This window comes from Protomyctophum bolini, assembly GCF_963924005.1.
Source record: "Protomyctophum bolini genome assembly, chromosome: 15".
Classification (NCBI taxonomy): domain Eukaryota; kingdom Metazoa; phylum Chordata; class Actinopteri; order Myctophiformes; family Myctophidae; genus Protomyctophum; species Protomyctophum bolini.
This window is the reverse complement of record NC_137876.1, coordinates 18,552,663-18,562,662: the sequence shown is the minus strand read 5'-3', so window position 1 is coordinate 18,562,662 and position 10,000 is coordinate 18,552,663. Positions and strand designations below refer to the sequence as shown.

Here is a 10,000-nt window from a genome sequence, read left to right as displayed (position 1 = left end):
CTGCAGACAGTGCAGCCAGTGTGTGACATGTTGAGAACAAGTTGCATGCGCAAAATGTAGTGAAATGTGTGTGAGATGTCTGCATGGTTAACCTGGAGAGTGAGGGATCACACGCACGCACGCACGCACGCACGCACGCACGCACACAGACAGTAAAATAAAGTCAAATGTGCAGCTCGTTTCATACCAATGGATTTTTTTTATTACAACGGACTCCAAGGCACGTTACATATCAATTAATTTCCGTCACTACAGAACCGTAAGAAAAACCAAAAAGGGCCAAACAGCAGTTTCACGTGACGTCACAGTGTCCAACGACCATTATGCTCCATTTCACCACTTCAACCCTCGCGTCCCAATATGCTGGAGTCAACGTACTACAAAGATAGCCAACCTATACGCATCGCTCACAATGTGTTGCGTTTCCACGCGTTGGATCGGCTATTTTCTTTTGGCAAAGATATTTATTGTAGAGCAGAGGTTCTCAAACTATAGGGCCAGGACCCCATGTGGGGTCGTGGGAAGGTGAGCAGTGAGTCACACATTGATATGCCTGTTTTATTTGTTTGGAAACGCATATTCTAATGAATATTTCTATGCAAGGCTACCAATGTAAAGCCTGGTAAACCAAACCGCCCGGTCGCGGAAAGGTTTACCACCAGGCTAACCAATGTTTGCTTTATTGTGACATAAAAAGGTTGTAATTTATTTTCTGAGCTCAATTGCACCCCAAAAAACCTGAACTTTTTACATTCAGTAGATTTTCTGTGGTCTGGTGTTTTCTGGCTCAAACAAGTGCTCTGATTTCCCTGCTGTTTGTGATGTCAGAGCCTGCAAATCACATTATGTCAATGGGATTTGCCAGCAGATGTCACTGTTTTCATTGCAGCTCAAAAGGCTTCCAAACCCCAGAGAAAACTCTAGACCACAGAAAGACCACTGAATGTTCAAAGTTCAGGGTTTTTTGGGTGAAATTGAGGTCATAAAACAAAAAACAGTAATGACATGAAACCTTTAGGCTTTAATTTATTTTTAAATACCGTATGCGCCGTTTAAAGATGGTGTGCCGTGACTTTTTTGCCCCCTGAAACATGATCACCAGGGTATTATAATTATAGTAGGAGGAAGATCTTCTTCTTTTTTTTTAAGTGTACAGAAAGAATGATGTTTTTATGTGGCCACACCCACCAGTTAATTAAGTGTACCTGGTTTTCACCTTAGCACCACCCACCTGAACTGAAGCCACACCCACAGCTGCATGATGATTGGGCATTTTGACTCAAAGGCTTTCAGCTTTCAGGAACAAACCAAAAATACACAGGGAAGACATATTTTAATATTATAAACACACCGGTGGGTCTATTAGAGTAATGTTAACTCCATAGACGCATACAAAACAGATCACGGCACTCCATCTTTAAACTTTGAAATTGCTTTACAAGTCAAGTGTGGGGTCGGCAAACACATTTCCCTCGTGAAATGGGAAAAGGGGTCTTGGTACAAATAAAACAAAGTTTGAGAACCCCTGGTGTAGAGAGAAAACAGGAGGGGGCCCAGTGTGGAGCCTTGGGGGACTCCCTCCGGGCAACTAAGTGCAGTGGATAGAGTGCAAAGTGGTTTAAACGGCCTCAAGAGGGTCTGACGGCGGAGACCAAATCACACACACAAAAAAAGAACATACCCTTCTCCGTAGAAAATATCAAATAAAAATGGAAAAATAAGTTATTGAAATTATTCACGAAAAATCTGATGAAATACATTTCGTTAATGTGTTCTTAAAAAAACCCCACAACATTTTAAGTTGAAATGGCTTGGACATAGCGTATATTTTCATTTGACTTTCCCGTCAGTCAGCCAGCAGTATTAATTTTGACGGCTAATGTTGATGTAGTCAATCAGTCAGTGTCTGTCTGTCTGTCTGCCAGTCAAAAACACAACATGACAACAACCAGCATCCTTGTACCGTCACATATAGCATTACTAGAGGAACGTCCTTCACCAAACGAGAGGATTCAGACAACCAAGTCTGGATTTTTTTCTCTTTTCTCTTCATTACGTCAGTTGCTGAAATATTCACATGTATATTTAATATATTTATATAATTTTCCAGACTAATTCATGTCACTCTCATTCTATTTTGGAAGGGGAAGGAGGGCGGCAAAGACAGGAGTTTTTTTTCCCTCATTTATTAAGAAAAAAAAAAAAAGACTTATTTATTGAACATGTACTTATATTATTCCCATAATAGTTTATAGTTAATTTTGACAGGTATATACTTTAAAAGGTGCTGTAAGTAAAATTGGAAGGGATGATTAAAAAGTGATATCTCAAACTTATATAGCGCTTTTCTGAGTACCCAAAGCAAAACAATGAGCAGACGGAATTGGAAGACTATTAAAATCGATGCTGATAAATGGGTTCTCTCTCCTGATAGGATGAAATCGGTGTCCCAGCTGAAAATGTGTTTTACGTTTACTGAAGAGCTGGAGATATGGATGGGAAGACTCCTGTTGTATACTGAACAACCACTCCATCCTGGGCTATAGTAGCAATGACTCATGTCCCCATATAGAGCTCCTTATACCGTTTAACAGTAATCCGTTTTTGTTTTAACCCATTTTGGTGTTTCAAGCATTATGTTATACTTTAGCTATTGGAAAATAGCAGATCTACAAGCTCATAGCGCGGCACCGAGTGGCGCTCTACGAGCTTGTAGGTCTGCTATTTTTTTTGAAAAATCGCGAAAATGTGGCGCAAATATTAACATTTTAACTCAAATCTTTGCTTCTGGTGGAGTCCCTGGAACAACATATTTTCTGATGGGGGGGGGGGGGGGGGGGGGCGGAGGCATATTACATATCATTTTGGGGGTCCTTGACATGAAATATTGAGCACCACTGATACAGAAACAGGTTTTTCAGAAAACTGTCAGGATTTTGAAGACATTATTTTAATTTCGACGTCAAGAGAATAGTTCGTTTTCTTATGCGTCAGGTGGCAGATGTTCCCAGCATGGTTTCACATCAGTATAAAATGAGATAATCTGTGTTTTTTTTTAACATAAAATTGTACCGCATTTAGTTCATTCATTCTGACACGGAGTATTCATAGTTCTGACAGGAATATTAACTAAACTAAAACAAACAAAGAAATAAATAAGTAATCAAAGAAACCTTAGGTAGGCTATGGGAACCTCAGGCATTCATAGATAAAGATCAACACAGGCAACAGAGTAAGGCTGGGCGATATTGGACAAAACCGCACTATCTTTGACCAAAATTGATATAAATAGATAAGATAGATATTATCAATAAAATGTGTTTTGTTCTCCCCCAAGAAGATAAAATAAATAACATTTTTTTTTTTTTTAATAAATAATGAAAATTCAACACCTTATGCCATGTCACAATGTTACGACAACCAAGTACAAAATTTGAACTGAACAACTTTGACTTGTAGTTGAGTTTTATTCGACCAGGAGTATCTATACTTTGACTTGAGTAGCCTACTTTGTACACCAATGAGCTTTGTCATGAGGAACACTGACGTGACCAAATCCAGTGGATTTCAAGCCTTTTCATATCAAGGTCCAGTATTTATTCATGGACCACCATTTGATGAGATTTGAGCCTCTCGCACCCAAAAGTTAAGAGAACATTTAAATGTTGATCAAAATATCAATCATTCTACATTCTCTAATTGTGTGTAGACATCTTCGTTGGAGAAATTACGTGGTGCAGATGTTGAACAATATTTTAACTCTTGAGAGCGTGAAAATTAAACTAAGTGGAGCCCTAATAAGGATCGATTTGGTCGAATTTTACACTCTCAAAAGTTAAAGGACCACTTCACCACTTTTCAACGTATCTTGATATAATAGGTCCTCACTAATAATCATGATAAAATGGCACGATTTTGTTCTACTCAGTCTGTGTCTCATAGGAGGGCTGTGGGCAGTTTAGAAACCGTCTTCCAGTGACATCTTCATTAGGCAGATTATTTTTTAAACAATATGTTTTTTACAAAAATGTTTAGACTTTCATTATCGTGAGAACGACGGCTTCCATTTTCGCATTGCAACTTTTCAGGACTAGAAAGCCTGCAGTTTCTATTAGCTTGTATTCCCCATCGATGATGTCACTGGAAGACGGTTTCTGAACTGCCCACAGCCCTCCTATGAGACACACAGTACAGTACTAAACACAGTAGAAAGAAATCGCGCTGATTATTAGTGAGGACCTATTATATGAAGATATGTTGAAAAGTGGTCCTTTAAAGATCTAATAAAGGGTCCAGACTGCATTTTGGTTACCAACTCTCCATCATTTAGCATGCGGGGGACCACCTGGAACCCCCTCATGGACCACTGGATGGTCCCCGGACCACTGGTTGCGAACCCCTGATCTAATCTTTACTGATCAACTGATGTGAAAATAAAACCCTGGGAACATTTGTCATCATCAAAGCATACCAAATTAATTGCACGCACATTGACAGTGGACGCTAGGCCAAATAAACTATAGTATTGAGCCCATTATTAAGGCCAGGAAAGCATAAGTGCCATTTTAGATTTTTTTATTTTATTCATATTAAGTTTTTTGGTTATTCAAAAATAGCAGATATAAAAGCTTGTAGATCTGCTATTAAAAAAAAAAAAAAAAAAACTTGAACATTTTGAAGTGCAAATGTTTTACTGTAATCTTTGCTTCTGGGCGTCCCTGGGCACAAAATATTTTAGAGATGGGGGGAGGGGGGTCCACTTATCATTTGGAGGTTCTTGACATGAAAAGGTTTGAGAACCACTGATGTAATGGCAACATACGTTTCTCGGGGAAACTGTTAGGATTCAGCCGAAGACATTTGTAGAATCTGCCTATAAGAGGTCAAAGAGGTATAGAACTCGCACACCGTCAAGTCTTCAAGGCAAAGAAGCATTCCACGAGGGGTAGACGGACGTTTTGGATCCTACCTCACAGGACCTTCATTAGGTCACTACTTCTAGCACACACTGACCCCATGATGACCCTGTGAGGATCCAAAACGTCGTCTGCTCGACGAACAAAAAAAGTGATCCTTTTTGCCTTGTAGATCCTCCTATACCGTATACCTCCTTTCACTGTAATCACATCACCCATTAAGGGAAGCCAACATTCTGTCTATCGTGCCAATTGAATCAGTATCACATAAGTCTTCATTCCACCTACAGTATAAAGGCAGGGGTGCTCAAAGTGGAGTCCAGGGACACTCCCCGGGTTATTACCGATAGTTGATCTTCACCCTCATATTACATGTACAGTACAGGTAAATACACCTAGAGAACGTACAGAAGCCCGTTTTGACCACAATCTCTCTATATCTGTATAAGTACGTGGACAATTTAAAAAGGTATTCTCTGGACCAAATGACAAAATGCAAGAAAATAAAATAAATGGTATCAAAAGGGGGTCCGTGGCCTAATGCATATTATCAGAAAAAGGGTCCTTGAAGCTAAATAGGTTGAGACTGTATTATGAGAATAATAATAAGAAAAAAAAAACAACACACTATTATGGGAATAAATAAATATAGCCGTTTAATAAAAAGGAGCCGTTTCTCGTGTGCGAGCGACCCCGTCTTTTCCAATCAAATATGTCCTATACTAATCGGATAACCAAGAGTTTTGGCATTTTCTAATATTAAAGTTTTTTTCTCTTTCTTTCTCCATTTTTTTTTTTTTTCCTTTTTGTATATATGATGATCAGGGGTCTCTTTCCTTTTTTACCTTCACGTCTCCCGCCAGAATGGTCGCTATCTCCCCCTGCATGAACGCCCAAGGCACGTTGGAGCCCACCAGCGGGCACTTCTCCCCGCTGGGGCAGTACACCTCGCCCGTGGCGCCCTGCGCCTTGATGCTCTCCCGGGAGCACGGGAAGCAGAACTTGTGCGAGGGCACCGAGGGGCACTGGACGAAGTGCGTGTCCTCCAGCCGCTCGTGGCAGATGGTGCAGCACAGGGGCCCGTTGTTGTTGTTGGCCTGCATGGTGGGAGAGTCGGGAATGTTCTGGGCCTGGTTCTGCTGCTGGTGGTCCATGCCGGACTGGGACGGGGCCCCGAGGTCCCCGTTGCGCGAGGACAGGCGCCGCTGGCCGCCGGACACGGAGGCCGGCGGCGGCGACACGGGGCTGCTGCTGTTGTTGTGTCTGTTGGAGGACGAGGAGGTGGTGGAGTGCACCGAGTCCCCCCGGTCCTGCTTGGGAGAGTGCGGCGGCGGCGCGGCGTTGTTGTTGGGACCCCCCAGCGTGTCCGCCGCCGACATGAGCGCCGCCATCGGGGACTGTCCGTTCTGCGGCGGCTGCTGCTGCGAGGAGGAGGAGGAGGAGGAGGATTCGGGGGACTGCGCGTGGATGCTGGGATGTCCTCCTGGCCCCAGAGGAGGCGGGGGTCCCCCGCCACCTCCTCCTCCTCCTCCTCCTCCCCCACCGTGAGAGGACTGGCTGTTCATCCACTGCGTCCGCTGCGTCTGGTGGTCCTCGCTCGCCTTCAGACCCCCGTCGGCGGAGTCCGGCTCCGGGGAGGCTTTGCGCTTCCTGCCGCCGCCGGTCCTCGGGTTGTTGCCGCTGCCCCCGGCGGCCAGGGAGCGAGTGCCGGGGGGCACGGGCGGGGAGGAGGTGGGCAGCAGGGGACAGCTGCCGTCTATGTGCGGCTGCGGCAGCATGTCCCCTCCCAGGCCCTCCTTGAAGAAGCGCAGGGCCTCGGGGAGAAGGTCGCCCAGCAGCCTCCAGTCCCCGGAGCCGTGCTTCTTCTCGTACTCCAGATACTTGAACCCGGAGGACAGACCCCGACCGAAGTCCTTCATGCAGTCCTGGTACATCTGCTTGGCGACCCCCGACGCGCTGGAGAAGACGGTGCCGGAGCCGCTCGGGTACTCGACGAAGATCTTCAGCTCGTAGTCCAGGCCCGGCTTGGACGCGGCGTCGAAGGCGAACACCCTGCCGACCAGGCCGTGGTCCTTCTTGAAGCGCACGTCGAACGGCGCGCAGTTGGACAGCGTGGCCAGCGTGTCCCGCACCGCCTTGGGCCGGCTCGTCCAATCCTCCTGCCGGCTCCGGAGGCTCTCGCTCAGCTCCGAGAGCACCTCGGCGTTCCGCTGCTTCTCCTTCAGCTCCCGGTCCTGGTGGTCGGTGCTGGACACCGAGCCCGGCCGCTTCCCTCCCGGCTCCGCCGGTCCCTGCGCGACCATGGAGAGAGAGGCGCCGCCGCCGCCGCCGCCCGGCCCGACCATGGAGCTCTGCGGAGCCCCGCGGCTCGAGACGCCCGCGTGCGGCGGGGCCGCCATCCCCCCGGCGGCCGCGGCCGGTCCGTTCAGCAGCGTCTGCGGCAGCAGGTTGGGCGGAACGTTCAGCTGGCCCGGCTGGCCCGCCACGCCAAGCCCGTGACTTCTGCTCCGCGCGTTTGGACTCTGTCGGTTCAGCTCCGGCGGGCCGTCGTCCGACTTGGAGAAGCCGTTGGGCAGCCTGGCGCTGCCGCCGTGCGGCCCGGTGGAATAGTCGAACCTCCCTCGGCCGTCGGAGCCTATCGAGTAGCGGTCCAAGCCGGGCTGCTGAGGCTGCTTCCCCGCTCCGTCCACGTGGTTGAGCTGTCCGACCCCGGCCCCCGTCGGCTCTTTCCCCGGGAGCATCCCCCCCGCGGGAGCGTGGCTCTTGGCCGCGGACGTCTGGTGCTGCTGCTGCTGCGGCAGCCGGCCGGCGGCGTCCTGGAGGCCGTGAGCTCGCTTCAGGTGCCGCGCCGTCTCGATGACGAACTCGACGCGGTCGGCTCCCTCGTAGTTGACGCAGCCGCGGCACACGGCCTCGCTGAAGTCCCAGATCATGGCCCAGGGCATGCGGGGCAGGTCGCACAGGTAGCACGACTGGCGCCGCGATGACGACGCCTGCGTGGAAGACATGCCGGCTGGCGGCGGCACTGTTCTCTTCTTCTGCTTTTCTTCTCGTTTTCCGTTCCCCCACCGGGGGGAGAGAGGTTAAGAGAGAGAGAGAGAGAAAGAAAGATATTCCCCCTTTCTCCTTACGTCCGCCGCTGCTGCCGCTGTTGTTGTTGTTGTTGCCGTTTGTAAATGACTGCTCCAGCTTCTTCCTCAGCGCACGGAGCCGATGCGTCGTGTCCTGTGGGTGTGCATGTGTGTGCGCGCGTGTGCCGTGCCCTGTTGAGTGTGCGTGTGTGTATGTGCGTGTATGTGCGCGAGCGTCTCATCTCCTCACATCCTGCCTCTAGACCGGCTGAGGAATTCTGTTTGTGTCCCCCTCTCCTCTTTCCCTCCTCACTCTCTCTCTCTCTCTCTCTCTCTCTCACACACACACACACACCAACCCACCCACCCACACACTGTGAATGACGTCACTTGACTGGCTAGGTGACGTGGGCGCATCGTTCTGCCGGTTTGAAAGAGATGGATGACAGTAGCACTTGTTAGCTCTCTCTCTCTCTCTCTCCGTCACCCTCCCCCAATCTTGTGAATGGAGAGAGAGAGCAGAGTAATACTCTGGAATTATTACTGGTCTGCACTGTTATTTGTGTCCTTTGCAAATGTCAAAGAAATTATCTGATTGAAACAATCTATCTGTCCACTTTTATTCTATGAGACAAAATACACACACACACACACACAAAGCACTGTGTGTGTGTGTGTGTGTGTGTGTGTGTGTGTGTGTGTGTGTGTGTGTGTGTGTGTGTGTGCGTGTGCGTGTGTGCGTGTGTTGCTAGGCAGCTTTTCCTCGTGAATTCGACCACACTGAATATTCAGCCTCGCTGCCTGTTTACCACAAATTGCACATGAGGCGTGCGCAGGGGGGGGGGGCGCACACGTACGCACGCACGAACGCATGCGCACACGCACACACACACACAGTATGCCACCCCTCCTCCATCTCCTCTGCTGCATCCCCTCCATGGAGGGGGATGTCTGTGTCTGTCTGTCTGTCTGTCTGTCTGTCTGTTTACAGCTAGACAGATGGACAGACAGACAGTATTAGGAGGACAGAAAGCGCGTATACGTAGGTCATTGCATGTATAGTAAGAGGGGTGTGTGTGTGTGTGTGTGTGTGTGTGTGTGTGTGTGTGTGTGTGTGTGTGTGTGTGTGTGTGTGTGTGTGTGTGTGTGTGTGTGTGTGTGTGTGTGTGTGTGTGTGTGTGTGTGTGGCGGCATATATTACACAAACCCACGACGTTGTGGGGGGCTTCACCGCAGATAGGGATTCTCCGATCAGGTTTTTCGCGACTGATTGACCGATAGTTTTTCAACATGATCGGCCGGTACCGATCCTGCCGCGTATAAGGGGCAAATTGTCAATATTTCCAAAAGGTCAAAACCCACGTCAAAACTGTTCCTGTGCGCGTGGGTGGGGAGGAAGGGGAGAATGTTTAGGCCCGTCGCAAAGATGTAAAATGATATTATAATAGATATCCCATTGACTTTTTATACCACTTAAAGGGACACTTCACCCTTTTTGCAAAAAGATATATGTTAATGACGTTTAGAAGCTTTAGATCACTTTCCTGGGGGTATTTATGTGTGTAATATGTGGTTTTAGATATTTTAGATTGTAGCAGTGAGCCTGTTGTCTCTGATGTCATGGACACTGGTCTCACTATACCTTCCCGGACTACAATTCCCATAATTATTTGGTGCACTGCTCCTCCTTGTGGATAGGGGGGAGAGCTGTCTTACTGAGACAACATGTAGTCCAGGAAGGAAGTGAGCCCAGTGTCCATGACATCAGAGACAACGGGCTCACTGCTACAATCTAAAATATCTAAAACCACATATTTTACACACATAAAGACCCCCAGGAAAGTGTTCTAAAGCTTCTAAACGTCATTAACATATATATTTTTTTGCAAAAAGGGTGAAGTGTCCCTTTAAGATTGTGTAAAAAAGATCGGTTTCTCCAGATAGGGGTAAATTAATTGCCGACCAATATTGGCTGTATATGTGGCCCGGGGTGAATATTGGCCGAATATTGGC

The 10,000-nt window shown here is 47.8% G+C and overlaps 2 protein-coding genes across 2 annotated transcripts in view; both read right to left on the bottom strand.

Annotated features, from left to right (window-relative positions):
- Nucleotides 1-10,000, bottom strand: part of LOC308329142 (protein TALPID3-like) — a gene marked incomplete at its 3' end in the record, with an annotated part of 48,226 nt that overhangs the window by 18,486 nt on the left and 19,740 nt on the right. The gene's annotated exons all lie outside the window — the stretch shown is intronic.
- On the bottom strand, nt 5,738-7,924 carry irf2bpl (interferon regulatory factor 2 binding protein-like; the record flags this gene model as incomplete). Its single annotated transcript, XM_080783554.1, has 1 exon — nt 5,738-7,924. One exon carries the CDS (start codon nt 7,922-7,924, stop codon nt 5,738-5,740), a length of 2,187 nt encoding a protein of 728 aa, XP_080639680.1.